General features: G+C 37.1%; 1 protein-coding gene across 1 annotated transcript in view; it reads right to left on the bottom strand.

Annotated features, from left to right (window-relative positions):
• OLAH (oleoyl-ACP hydrolase) overlaps window positions 1–9,535 on the bottom strand; it is a 33,115-nt gene extending 23,580 nt beyond the window's left edge. Inside the window, exons 1-2 of the mRNA XM_063101342.1 lie at window positions 9,504–9,535; window positions 6,215–6,345 (exon numbers count right to left, since the gene is read on the bottom strand). Of these exons, the coding sequence (XP_062957412.1) occupies window positions 6,215–6,345; window positions 9,504–9,535 (163 nt within the window). The remainder of the gene's footprint in view (window positions 1–6,214; window positions 6,346–9,503) is intronic.
• Between the last annotated feature and the right edge of the window lie 5,809 nt (window positions 9,536–15,344).

The raw sequence follows: 15,344 nt of genomic DNA, 5'->3' as shown, positions 1-15,344 counted from the left end.
TGGGAAACTTTATGGTGTAAAGGGGGAAAAATTAGATAAAGGGGAACCTGTAGTTTAAAAGAAACTTAAGGGACAGATGACATAGCAATCAGTGCAACAAGCAGAACTTGTTTGGATCTTGATGTAAATAAATCAAATACAAGAAAGAAAGAAGGAGGGGAAGAGAATTGGAGAAAGCAACACATGTTTAATGTTTGATTATATTAAGGAATTATCATTGATTTTTAAAATGTGATTATATACTGTAGTTATGTCTTTTATAAAAGAGTTCTTATCTTTTAGAGACACATACTGAAATATATACAGATGAATGCTATGAAAAAAAATTGAACTATACACTTAAAATCTGTACCTCAATTTTTAAAAATAAAGCAGTTCACAAATCAAAAGAAAAAAGAAAAAAAGAAAAGAAAAGAGAAGTAGTTCACTGATTTCATACAAATAGGTGTGTCTCTAAGGATATTAATTTAATTAAGCCTGAAAAAAAAAAAAAAACAGAACAGTAGCCTAATTAAGAAAAATAAAGGCTAAGGAGAGTATATAAAATATGAAGATAACTTCTAGAGGCAAAAGTGCAAACATTTCTAAAGAACAAAATATATAAAAAATAAAAATTGCCGGCTGGTTGGCTCAGATGGTTAGAATGCAGTGTTTTAACACTACAGTCAGGGGTTCCAATCCCTGTATAGGCCAGATGCCAAAAAAAATAAATAAATAAAATAATAAATAAAATAAAAATGAAAAGAGAAAATGGTCCCACCACATAGTAAAAGAAACACATTATTTTATGATATAAAATAAAATGACAGAGCACAGATCAATCATAACTGTCTTAACAATAGATGTAAAGATTTTTAGATTGTCACATAAAGCAAAACCAAGCTCTATGCTATAGAGTATGAGAAACACCCGAAACAAAGTGATTTAGAAAGGGGTGGAAAAGACATACCAGGAAATAAATGGAAATAAAACGAAAGCAGAGCTTGTAATATTAGTATCTGACAAGGTAGAATTTGGAGACAAAAGCATCAAATGATAACAAGGACACTTTATAATACTAAAAGCCATGACTCTCAATGAATATGTAACAGTTATGAATACTTTATTCACCATATAATACAGCAGTCACTTTTATAAACAGAAAGTACAGGAGATGCAAGAAGAAAAAGAGAAACACCCTAGTAAGGGGAGAATTCGCAATTCACACACCTCTCAGGTCAGGAGTGGTCAAGTGGACAGAAAAAGTAAACATAATCAACATAGTAGATCTTATGGGTATGTACTGCATTTTGCATTCTGGAATAAAGAAACCGCTTTTCCTTTTAGCAGTCATGGAATATTCATGAAAATCATCATATCTTAAGGTCACAAGGAAAACTACTACTATAAGTTCCACAGAATAAAAAATAAAACAAACACCAGCATCGGAGAACAAAGCAGTACAACTAAATATCATCAATATGAACAACACCATATTTTTAAAAATCCCTTCTGTCTAATTTTTACAAATTTTTTTGTTAACTCTTGGGTCAAAAAGGAAATACAAAATGAATTACAGAATTTTTAAAAATGATTTTTAAACTTACTATATAACAGAATACATGAGATATGATTAAAGAAAGGATCAGAGTCAAATTCACAGCCTTAAATAGTTGTGCTATCACAATAATCAACCACATTGTATATCGATAAAATAAAATTAAGAAAAAAAAATATTTGTGCTAAAAAAGGTAAATGAAAATAAATGAATTAAATATATCAACTCACAAATATTCAAATATAGAAAAAAAACCAAATTACATGGAAAAAAGTAGAATGGAGGAAATACAAATAAAAAAAACTTATGTGTTAAAAAGCAGGAAAATAGGAGGACTAATAAGTAAATAAAAATCTTAATTCTTTGAAAAAATATCAAAAAATAAACAAACTACTATAAAACCTTCATTTAAAAAAAGAGAAAGTAAATAAGAGGAAATGAACTAGAACTAAAGGGAAACTTTTGAAAAACATAAGACTATTTTGCAATGCTCCATGCAATACATTTGGAATTTTACATATAATCTGTATACATTAAAAAGATACAATTTATCAAAATTGACCCCAGTAAAAACAGAAAGTTTTCAGAGAAGAAATAGAGGGAGTTATTAAAGAAAGAACTACCCTCAAACAAAAAAGATCAATCTTTGCCTCTTAAACAACAACGATTCAATTTCAAACAACTCTGCCTAGTGTTGGAATGTGGAGAAATTCCTCCTTTCATTACTTAAGAGTGAAGTATAGAAAACGTATTTCCATTTCCATGTAGAGCATGCGCGTGACAAGGAAAAAACCACAAAAGATTGTATAAATCTAAAGGGAGAATATTCCTACTTCCACAGTCCTAGTTTATCATCTCAAAAGAAACCACTATTATCAGTTTCACATATTCCTCTGTGTCTTTGTGTATCTTCCATATGATTCTATATCTTTGTATATTCTCCCATCATATTCCTCTGTATGTGTACATGTATGTTTTTAGATTTTTTTTTTTTACACAAATGGCAGCAAATCGTAACATCATTTCACAACTTGCTCTCTCCCCCACCACCCCCAGTTAATGATATAACACAGACCGTGTTCCGCATCTGTACATGCACACTTGATTCATTCTTTTTAACAGTGGTATCATATCCAATTGTAGCTATGTTCCATAATTTAACTAATTTCCTATTAATGAATGTTGGTTTTTATCCCAACTTTTTTTTTTTTTGGTCATTGTTTGGGAACTTTGGCTACTAAAAACAATGCTGTAGTAGTGAAGAGCCATGTACAGAGATGTTGGCATACTTTGGGGAATGCAGCTGTAGTTTAAATTCCTAGAACTGACTTTCAAATAAACCATAACAGGAAGGCTGTTCCCTCCTGGAAATTGGAGAGTATTCGAGCTAGAACAAAGCTTAGGAATTGAACACAGCACAGGTGTCTCAAGTTACCATTGAGAACAGTAAGACAAAGAGTCAAAATATAGTTTCACAAGACTTCCTAGCTTGTCAGAGCTAGTAAATCTGACACTAGACAAGTCACAGTTTTAACAGAGAAGAACCCATCTCCCATTTGCTTTATTATCTTATTTAACCCGCAAAACTTAAGCAAAGAGAGCCAGGTCACTTTGTAGTGTATAAATCACCTAACTGGAAAGAAAGAAATGGAATTAGATCCACGAGGGGCTCCAAATAGATTTGTTTTGTTTTTTCTTAAAAATATCTGAAGCAAAACTCTGAATAATATATGAAGCTACTCTCTCCTTCAAGAGCTAGATCTTAACTCCTTATCCCTTGAGTAATTTGCTTCCAAAGAGTAGAGTACAGAAAGGACGGGAAAAAGTAAATTTACAGTGGAGAAACCTGGCACTGCTTTGGCCATGGGATTAAACTTAGCATCATCTGCGATGAATCATGTTGATAGCATGGACCTTTGATAGAAACTAAGAATGGTGCTTCCCCTCTGTGGTCTTCTTCACAAAACCATAACCCATAAATGACAAAAACATCAGGAAAATCCAAATGGAGAGACATTCAACACAATACCTGACCTGAACTAGTTGAAACAGACAAGGTCATCAGAAACAAGGAAAGTCTGAGAAACTGTCACAGACTAGAGAAGGCTAAGGAGATATAACAACTAAGTAATGTGGTATCCCGGACGAGACAGAAATTTAAAAATTAGTGGAAAAACTAGTGAAATACAAATAAATTGTGGAGTTTAGTTACTAGTAATGTGCCAACATTCCATAGTGATGACAAACATACCATAGTAATGTAAGATGTTAACAATAGGGGAAACTGGGTGTGGGGTATACGAGAACTCTCCATATTCTCTTTGCAAATTTTCTATAAATCTAAAACTATTCGTTAAAAATTACATTTAAAATAACTAAGTAGACATCTTTGGTCAAAAGTAAAAAATCTGAAGCAAATACAAATGGTCTCTGATTTATGGTAGTTTGATTTATGATTTTTCAACTTTACGATGGTTTGAAAGCAATATACACTCAGTAAAACCATACTTTGAGTACCCGTAGAACCATTCTGTTTTTCACGCTCACTACAGTATTCAATGCATTACATGAGATGTTTAACACTGTGTTATAAAATAGGCTTTGTCTTAGATGCCTTTTTCTAACTGTAGGCTAATGTAATTGTTCTGAGCACATTTAAGGTAGGCTGGGCTAATGGATGATGTTCGGTAGATTAGGTGTATTAAATGCATTTTTGACATATGATATTTTCAACTTATACTGGGTTGATCAGGACGTACTGTAAGTTGAGGAGCATCTGTATGGCAAAATAGTAATATTTGAAAGGCTGGTAGTTGGTACACCATGGTCTGTTATATTGCCCTGTATAACCAGCTTTCCATTGTGGCTGTTAAGAAGTAGATTGCAGCAGGCCAACACTCTCATTGAAAAAAATAGAAAAATGAGATAAAATACAGACACACACACACACACACATCTGTTTGAAGGCATTGTTGAGTTGCTGAGGCAACTAGGACTTGCCTGAAGAAGAGGGAACACTAGAGAAGTGAACTGAGATTCTTCCAGCCTCTTTCTCACTAAGGAGATGTGCTAATTGTTTGTCACAGGTCAAGAGTTCTAGACTGCAGCTGAGGGCTACTTCTAAGTAGCCAAAAAGCCAGCAGAGCGTTTTGCATTCTGACAGGCAAGAGAGACAAAAACTGGAACATAGTGTGCAAAGGCAGCCAGAAATAATGTGCCAAGATTTCAGAGAGAACTGTACAGCATGTTTTCCCCCTCAAGGCATTTAACTTACTCTTAGGCTATGCATATCAAGAAGTTAAAAAATATATACATAGAAAATTACTGATGAGGGGCATTTTCTTTGGCTTCACAATGCTTCAAAAAAACAATTCAAGCAGATAACCCGCAAACAAGTGAGATCTTAGGAAGGACAGGGCAATAGGTTCGAATAGAAACACAGAGAGAAAAGGGGCTTAAAAAATTGAAGACAGTCTCAGTGACCCATGAGACAATATCAAGTGATATAACATATGTTTAAGTAGAATCCAAGAAAGAGAAAAAGACAGAGGCAAGAAAGACATTTTTAAGGACATAATGACTAAAAATTTTCCAAACAACGTAAATGAGAAATCCACAGATCTAAGAAACTCAATGAACCCTAAGCATGATAACCAAATAAAGACACATAATTAAAAAAAAAAAAAAAAAAGGTAATGAAGAACTGCCAGAGGAAAAAAGACAACTGCACATAATGTGAATAATTATCATATTTGCTGACTTTTCATCAAAAATAATTCAAGTCAGAGAACAATGAAATGTCATCTTTGGAGTCATGGGGGAAAAAAGCCGACCTATATTCAGATAATATGTTTTTCAAAGGTGAAGGCAAAACAGAGACAATTTCAGTCTTTTGAGGGAATTTGCTGCCAGCAGACATGTACTTTAAAAATGTTTCCTCAGGCAGAAGGGAAATGATTCCAAATAGAAACTCAGACTACACAAAGGAAGAGAGTGCAAAAGAAAAATAATAAATACAAATGTGGATAAATATAAAAGATGTTTTCCTCATTAAAAAAATTTAAAAATATAACCATTTGAAGGAAAAATAATAAAATGTACTGTAGAAGTAAAATGTGTGACAACAATAGCAAAAGGACAAGAGGGGGAAATGGAAATATGTTGTTATAAGGTTTTAACTAGAAGATAGACTGTGATAAGTCAAGATGCATATTGTGAATCCTATGCCATCCACTGACACAAGAAAAAAACAAGTATGGCTAATAAGGCAACAGAGGACATATATAGAATATTTTTAAATAGTACTCTTTTAATTCAAAAGAAAAGCAGAAGACAGGGAAAAAAGAGCAAATCACAGACAGGACAAATTGAAAACAATTGCAAAATGGTAGATTCAATTTAACCATATCAATAATGACAATAAATAATTACATTGAAAAGAAACGCAGGGTGAGATATCTCCTTAGAAGTACTTCTACCTTTAATGACAATAACACAATAAAGGTGACAGGGTTTCTTACTTTAGAAATATAAAAATCACCCTATTGAAATGTAATCCTCAATGCCTATTATTAATTACCTTATAATAAGGAAAATCATCACCGTGCTTCAAATTCCCACACGTGCATGTTATCTGACTTTATAAATTGCTAAGATGGTGATTAAAAATTAACATACCTTCCAGTGAATCATGAATCTTTTGGCCCCATTTGGCAAAATAAATGGAGCCACTTCCTGCCCAGGGAAAGCAAATCAGCTTAAAAACAGCATCAGGCTTTTGGTATAAGCAGTTCAAAACTTTTTCATTCCTAGAAAGAAAATTTTTAAATATTTAACATATATAGCAAGTAAATTCTCCAAACTGAATTAGGTATGTTTTAATGAAAATCGTTATTAATTATAAGGTGTGTATGTTCAAATACAAAGTGGTTGCCAATTATTCCAATAAGAAAGGCCAACAAAGTTTTTATGGTCTTTGACAATTTGAATATATAAACTTTTAGAGACATAGGTGAAATAGTCAAGTATCTAAATATAACATTTAGTAAGTGCATTTCATATGCACATTTAAAGTTATACACTGTCATGTTCTTCATAATGACATTTCAGTCAATGAAGAACTGTATACACAGAGGTGGCCTCATAAGATTATAATGGAGCTGGAGGTGTGTAGTGGGCTATACCATCTAGGTCTGTGTAAGTACATTCTATGATGTTTGCACAACAACAAAAGGGCCTAATCATGCATTTCTCAGAACGTATTCCCATTGTTAAGCAATTCATGACTGAAAATGTTAATTTAGTAATCGCCTTTTTCACAACTCAGGGAATAGTTTTATCCAAACATTTCATGGACCACTTCAACTTCCATGTCTTCATCACAACCGGAGACAATTTTCAAGTCATCTAGTTTTCCAAAGCATATAATTTTCATTCCATTCTGAGTGTTGGATAAACAGTGCTTTTTGAATTTTCATATAATGTCACTGGGAATTTTACCCCAAGATCCAAGTACTAGATCAGCTAGTATTAGGAGAAAAAAAAAATTTAAGTCATCTTATCCATATATTTTTGTGTTTTTTCAATTTAGGGCTGGCCAGTTAGCTTGGTTCATTAGAAGGCAGTGTTGCAACACCAAGGTCACGGGTTCAGATCCCCATACCAGCCAGGTACAAAGCACAATTTAAACCCTTCCTGTGAAGTTTTGAAACTGATCATTAAGTTACTTACAAAGACACAACAAGTCACTTCAAAAGTTCATGGAAAGATTTTTATTATATTTTAACTTTATTTTTCTATCAACTTTTTGAAGTACTCTCCTATAATCTTCCCAGTTATGAGGTCATAAACTCTAGTATAATGATTAAATTTCTTTTGCAGGGGCACAGATGGTGGCAGAAAAAAAATTTTTGCCTTTTTTTTTTTTTAAGTTAATCCCCTACAAGCATCCAAAACTAACACTTACTGAGATCTTTTCAGGTTAACCTGAGTTCTCTAAAGAGAATTTTTTTTTTCATGATAAAATAAATGAGATAACACACATAAAACGAGAGACTTTATATGAATTTAGTCACAAGCGAAACTCTTTTGGGGGGTTAAGATAATTTTTGAAGAAAAAATGTGCTTTGTATTTGGGCACTTATGCTAATAATCGGTAGTTTAAAGATAAAACAAAAAGGATTCCTTTTAATTTTTTCTTTTGAAGAACATTTGTCCTTGAAGCTGTGTTCCTACTAACCAACTCCATCTTCAAAAAACTCATTAATAATACAGCAGCCCTAAATGAAAACTTATATATATCCACTATATTCTTGAAAAATGCTGGATTCACTTTTTCAAGGAGTGTCAAAACTTTGAGTAGAGACTACCGGAGCTTGGTTAAAACTATAGAACAAATGGATGACTTTCCTGACCCTCATTTTTACAGGCTATTAAAAAGCCTAGAAAAATCACCTGAATCCAACATTTCTTTTTAAATTTCATATTTTTAAAGTCAAGAAGACTAACTTTAACCTATTTAAATTATTTGTGTTCTGATAAACACAAAATATGTTAGGACAAGAATGGTACAGGTTTTGCAGTACCTGGAGCCTATGTAATTTGCAGGAGTGAGGGTAGTCGTTAATAAAAGAATACAAAATTAATACTGCTAAATTAAGCTGCAGAACCTTTGATCATTAGTTTCATGGAAAAAACCATCTTCTGTTGCGTTGGCAGTGAGGGTGGGAGCTGCCTTTCATTATTTAAATCAGTGTCAGTCCTCAGGGGGTCCTCAGAACCCATTACGATGGGACACTTAACACTGCACAGTGAGCCCGTGGCCAAGACACCATAAGACAATAGAGCTGGGTAGTGCCCATTGCTGCCAAGCCTGGACAGTTAGTAGAACTGCTCTCACCCTCGGGCTTTGCCTATCTCCCCATCCATCTGACCTCTTTTCTCCACCTTGAAGAAGAAAAATCAAAGACCAGTAAAAACTGGACTTGCCTTCTCCATATCCCTTCCCTCTTATTTTTGAGTTAAATGATAGAATTCTAAAATGTTAGAGATGAGAGTAACCAGAGAAATCACTTAATCCACTATCGCAAGCTACTGACTACAGGCTGTGGAAAGAGGCCTGGGTTCGAATCCTACCTACACCCCTCACAACATGACATTAGGCACATCACTCACGCTCTTTAAATTCTCAGTGTCCTCATCTGGTAAACTGAGGACAATAATAGAGTCTTCCCTATAAGATAGTTGGGATGATTAAAAATGGGCTGGATGGTTAGCTCAGATGGTTAGAGTATGGTGCTAATAAAACCAAGGTCAAGGGTTCAGTTCCCCAATGGTCCAGCCACCCAAAAAATAAAAAATAAAAAGTTACAGTAAAATGAAAATACCAAGAAAGCTCAGCATGGTTTTAGGCACACACTAAGGAAAGATAAATGTTATCCATTATTACTTATTTCACGGTTGATGAATCTGAGATTCAGAGACATTAAGTCACTCAGCCAGTTATTGACAAATCAGGAATTAGAACACAGATCCTGTTTATCTTAAAAGCTACTTCTCTACTTAACCCTTTTCCCGTATTCTCAACAGCAACATACAAGCAGGCTACTAAGTGGCAGGCATTTGGTGAATATACATGGGAAGCTTTGGATTAGAGAGTTGGGACCCGCCCCTCTTTTCCACTTTCGTGTGTAAATCGAACCCTGCCTTCGCCTCTCCTAGTCCACACAGGTGCTTTGCCTGAAACAGAAATTTACAATTTCACTTGTAAAATCACCACCAACTCAATACTATTTCACATAGTGAGTAGTTGATAACATGTACAATACTTTGCACTAGCACCAGTGACAAGCAGATTAGGCTTCTGTGAGAAGCCTTTTTCAATCTAAAAAGGCAATCTTACAAGGCGGGGGACTGGAGTACCTGGAGTGGAGTACATAACAGCCCGGTTGCTCAAGGAATGGCCTACCTGGTTCTCCCAGCTCGGTCTCCTCTGTCCATGCTGTGAGTTATGGTGTAGAATTGCTGGTCTCAGCAACCTGTTATGCCAATGCTGAATTCAAATCCTCCCTGGGTGTAAAAGCTCTGATGAGCCTTGAGCACGAAGAGGAGTGACCAGGTTTCTTTTAACGCTGCTGACTATATTGACTGCTCCAACCCCTGTTAAAAAAAAAGAAATGAAAAAGAGGGAGGACAAGGACACTAGGAAGAAGAGAACGATTTGCTTAAATAGAGGAAGAAAGTTCACAGAGGGTGAAAGTTCCCCCCGTTTGTTCCTCTGGGCCTTTTCTTAGTATTTATGGCCCAGAGCCAACATAAATCACTTTCAATGTCTCATTACGATTTCACTGACTTTGTGTGCAAGTAGTTCCTTCTTAGGTAATCACATAAAATGCAGACAAAGATGGCTATTTCTATCAAGAAAAATAGTCCGAGTGGGATACACATCTTTGGTATTTACAATTGAAGTTGTTATTGAATGATCCAAAGCTTCAATAAAATTAGATTAAATTCTCCCAGGTGTTTCTAATTGAACAAGGCACTACCCTTTTTTTGATATTTTTTGACTTAGCACACCCTGTGATTAGTTTATCCGAGAGGAAATATTTACCAAGTGATTAAATATTTATCTAGTGTTCAATTTATTTAACAAATACATTATGAAAGCCAAGATGTCCTGGTTTATTTCGCAACGTTGGAGGAATCCTCAGGTAAAAGTAATAATGAGTCTTCCCTCAAGGGAAAACCACTAGAAGCAGTCATTTGATTGGAATACCAGAAAAGAGAGAAGAGAGAGAATGGGGCAGAGGCAATATTTAAGAGGTAATAGTTTAGATTCTGCCAGAACTGATCCATGACATTAATCCAAAGATAAAACATGACCAGCAAATTCCAAGCAGAATAAATTACAATGAAAGAAATCTACATATAGATGCATTATAATGGAACTGCAAAACAAATAAAGAAATAAAAACAAAGGAAAAATATTAAAAGCAGTCAGGGGTGAGGAAGTGGGAACAAAATGCTGTCTTTGAAGGAACACCAGTTGTACTGGCAACAATGCGGAAAGCCAGAAGAGAACAGGATGACATATTCAAGTGCTAAGAGACAGTACCTCCAAATTAGAATCCTATACCCAGTGAAAACAGCTTTTAAGAAACAAGGCAAAATAAAGACATTTTCAGACAAATAAAAAAGTTTGTCAACAGGAAACACTCTCTAAGTGAAATACTATGGGCAGAAAGCAAATGATGCCAGATGGAAGATATGACATGAAAGAAGAAATGAAAAACAGACAATGGTAAATACAAGGGCAAATGTAAATGAACTCTGATTGCATAAAATAGTAATTGTGAGGTCTAGTGGGCCTTGGAATGTATATGGAATTAAAATACTAGACAAAAGTAATCTATAAGTCAGGAGCAGGTACAGAGAGATCTTTACATTATCTGTAAGATTTTATTAAATTTCGATTTTGATAAATATGCATGTTTTAACTTCTAAGGCAAACTCTTAAAAACAAAAACAGAACATAACTCATCCAAACTAAAAGGGAGAAAGATTTAGTCAATCAGAAAGAAAAGTGAGAAAAAGAAAGAGAAAGAATCACAGAACAGATAAAACATATAAAAAGCACAAACAAGATAGCAGATTTAAACCTTAAATATCAGCAATTATATGATATGTGAATGGATCAAATTCTCTAGTTACAAAGCAACACTGTCAGATTGGATTAAAAAAAATCCAACTATATACTGTGAATATGAGATATATCTATCTAAGAAGATAATACTCTTATGATTTTAAAATAATTTAAAATACAAAATACTCACTTGCCAGTCTTTGGCAATGGCCCTGAGGAAGCAATCTCTGAAAGTTGACTATCTCTGAGAGCCACCAGTTAGGCAGACAACGAGGAACATGGAAAATGAGGTGCCCTGAGAACAAGGCAGAGAAAAATATTGTGCTATAGCCCAGAGGAGAAACAGGGTGTGCTCTATTACAGAACCAAGAGGAGTTGAATGTGACTGAAGGTCAGAACACAGGCAGACAAGTGGTGGAAGAAAAAAATGAGAAAACATGAGTCAGGTTGTGAATGACCTTGTAGGCAACAGAGTTTAAGAAGTTTAGACTTGACCTTAAACGAGGAAAAGCCATTGAAAGGTGAAATGCTGAGAATCGCCTTTCAGAATGATGGTTACGGCTACAGGGTAGAGACAGGTTAAGACAGGTTGTAATGATCTGGGAGACAAAGGGTTGTACCTGGCCTAATCATAATTAGCAAATACAGAACACGTAGTAAGGGCCAGGCTTACACTGTTCCTAGTAAGAGAGGAATGAATGGTTTAAGCTTTCATATGTACTAAGTCTTTTAATTTCTCAATTATGTAGGCACTATTCACAAAAATAATAAGGCATTATTATGATCCCCATTTTAAAGATGAAAAAATCTGAGGCACAGAAAGGGTAACTAACTGACTAAAAGATGCATTTTGGTAGGGAGCAGACCCAGAAGGTAAACCCAAGCAGCCTGGCTCCAGAAGCTATTGTTACTTAGTGTATTAATCCATTTCTGTGGCTTATAACAGAATATCTGAAAATGGGTAATTTATAAAGAACAGAGGTTTATTTGGCTTATGATTCTGGGACAGCTCCATCTGGTGAGGGCCTCAGGCAGCTTCATGGTGGGAAGTGGTGGGCAGCTAGCAGGTACAAGCAGGTTACATGGCGACAGAGGAAGCAAGAGAGAGAGAGAAGGAGGGGTGGTGCCAGGGTCCTTTAAAGAACCAGCTCTTGTTGGGAACTCAGAGTGAGAACTCACTCATTATATCCCCCCAGGGTATTAATCTATTCATGAGGGATCTGCCCCCATGACCCAAACTGCTCCCAACATTGCCAAGTTGGGGATCAGATTTTGATATGAGCTTCGGGGACAGCAACATATCCAAACTTATCACCTAGCAAGGGCTTGCTGCCCGATGCACATAGAAGTCAATACTATGGCAACAGTTTTTGAGAAAAGAAAGGCTTTTTTGTGAGGTCCACCAGTAAAGATACAGGAGGCAAGGCTCAAATTTGTCTTCTCGATCTAGGGTCTGGGCATGTTTTAGGGGGTTGGGGAGCAAAGGAAAGAATGAGGAAGTCTCAAGATGGCAGAGGTTGATTGACTAGTTCTACACAAGTCCATGTTTGGTCAGTGCACCAGATCTTCCTTATTGTAGGAACCTTCACTTCAAAATTGTCTCCTGTAGTTAAGTTTCCAGCCATTTGGTTCCTCTCATGGGGAACATTGTTCCTGTAGTTCTCAAGGTCATGACTTTCCTCCCCTGTGCAGGCTCCATGGGTTTCTTGCAAAACATGCTAGAACAAAGTAAGGCCAGTTCAACCAGTCATGCAGTTTCACTGTGCTCTCAAACCATAATTCATCCCGTCTCTGTGATAAGGTGGAGATGCTGAGGATAAAATGAAGGGCTGGATTCTACAGCTACTTTAGGTGATGGAGTCAATAGGATTTGGTGGTTTATTACTTATGGCAAGTGTGGGAAAAGGAGGGAGCAACTACGGCTCCCTATTTTCTCCGTTGGGCAACTGAATGCATAGTAGGGTCATTTACTAAGATAGGAAACACAAGAGGAGGAACAGATGTGGGGGGAAAGTGACGTGTTGGGTTTTGGATGTGTTAAGTTTGAGGTACCTCTGAGGCCTCCAAGGGTAGATTTACAGAAGGTATTCAGTCATGGGGATGTGGGCCGCAGGAGAGTATTTGGGAACAGATTTGGGCATTGTCTACACCGAGAAGAGGCTGAAGCTAAGGGATAGAATGAGATGGCTCGGGTTGAGTACAGAGAGCCGAGTTCTTTCTAGAAGAAATCCATTTATTTTTGTGAACAGTACCATTTCAGAGTTGGGGTTGTGGCCACTCACCCCCAAACCCATTTGTGGACTCATTGAAAATCAATGGCTTTCAGGTTAAGAGTGAAAAGAAAATGGGCTAGAACAAGACCCCTGAGAATCACCAGTATTTAAATGGCAGGCAGAAAAAGAGAAGCTACAAAGAAGGCTTACATGGGGAGGTCAGGGAAGTGGGAGGAACACCACGCAGGTGGGCTCCGCAGCAGAGCTAACGTCCAGGAGGACACTAATGGTCAAAGATGTCAAACAGTAAGAGATCAAATAAGACAAGAACTGAGTGGGTCCACTGCTACTGGTGATATGGTGGCCCTTCTAACCTGGGGAAGAAAAGTTTTAGGTACTTTCATCTCTTTGCATCTGACCAAAGCTCCAGTGGCCTGAGGGAGAGAGACTCTGGGTCTGGCATCTCACACCGGAACAGTTGGCAGGGCAAAGAAAGGATTTGGGCAGAGCACCAATGCTGTTCACTGCCTTTAAAAGGGAAGATTTAGGAGCCTGACAGGAGTAGAGCAGATGCCAGCTGACCAGGTAAACTGATCTTATGAGTAATTTGATGGTCAAGGGAAGGAGAGAATATGAAAGACAGAGGCAAGACTAAGGAAGTGAAAAAGTGAGAAATGGTTTGAAACCTAGAGGAATAAATTGATGGAGCAAAGTCCCAGAGTAGAAAGAAAGGATTACGTAGTCTTCATCACTCATTTTCTTTTTTGCTAGATGGTAAGGTCTTCAAGGGTGGAGGCATTGGTGGTCTTGTCCACTGTTATACCTCCATTGCATTCTACCAGGCAGGTGCACCATCAGTTGAATAAACCATGATGAATGAATGGGATTAGGAGACAGGTCTAGTGGTTATCACTACAGAAGCATAGTGAGATTTATTCATGTAGGATAGGAGGGAGGGAAAAAAGGAAGGGGTGATGACATGGATATGTTTTGAGTCTGAAGCAGAGGAAGTTAGAGTTTAGACTGATGGCAGCTTTTCTTAGGGAAGTAGTAGAGAACATTGAGCAGTGACAGGATGGCTGGTGATCAGGATAAAATTGGAATGGTCAATACTCAGAGGAAGTGAAAAGCTCACTCCGCAGTTACCAACAGCTGGGACTGAAAGTCATCGCTGGCATCAGCCAGCTTTCTTGACCTTCTGTAGCAATGTGTATCAGCTCAGGAACAAAGAGTGTGGACAGAGGACTTGGCCGAAGCCCGTAGACTGGCAGGTTGGAATACAGAAAGTCAGAGTGGAAGGAGAATTGAGGGTTCCCTGTGAAGAGAGAGGGACCAAGGGATTATGACTGGAGAGTGCAGAATAGAGGGCAAGGGAGTCTGATCACCTGGGGAACAGGGCCTTGGAACTGGAAGTTGTGATGGGAACAGAGTAAGTTTCATAGGAGTGAACGTGGGGAACACATCATGAGGCGGCTGAAGTCAACAGGTGAAATTTTACAATCTGAGACTTAGGAGGTGAGACTGCTCTGCAGGATGACCAAATCATGGCCCATTGTGGGGGTTGTGAGTTTTGGGGGTGTAGCAACGTCAGCCACAGATGGCAGGATTCCATGATGGCACAGTGGGCCTCTGGTTACTCAAGAGCTAAGGATCAACTTTGGTATAGTAACCATTGTAAGTGATGCCCTTCTTTCTGAAATGTGAAACAACCTGAGCTTTGAAGCCATGATGACTGTGGCAGGGGCTATGGCAACCTCTCATTTGGGGCCTTGTCTTCCAGACTGAGTGCTGTGCAGCCCTGCTGTTGGCCTGCTCCTGGGACATTGCCCTTCCTCCTGGTCCTCCCTGGCCAAAACACATGCAGTACCCTTTGCAGAGCATGTATCCGTGAGCTGTGCTATGATAGACACAGTCACAGGAAGAGGTGCTAGGTCAGTGTCTCAAAAGTCACCTA

The sequence above is a fragment of the Cynocephalus volans genome, chromosome 6 (genome assembly GCF_027409185.1).
Source record: "Cynocephalus volans isolate mCynVol1 chromosome 6, mCynVol1.pri, whole genome shotgun sequence".
In the NCBI taxonomy this organism is placed as follows: Eukaryota; Metazoa; Chordata; class Mammalia; order Dermoptera; family Cynocephalidae; genus Cynocephalus; species Cynocephalus volans.
The sequence above is the reverse complement of the archived record's forward strand: the minus strand, read 5'-3'. Positions and strand labels throughout refer to the sequence as shown.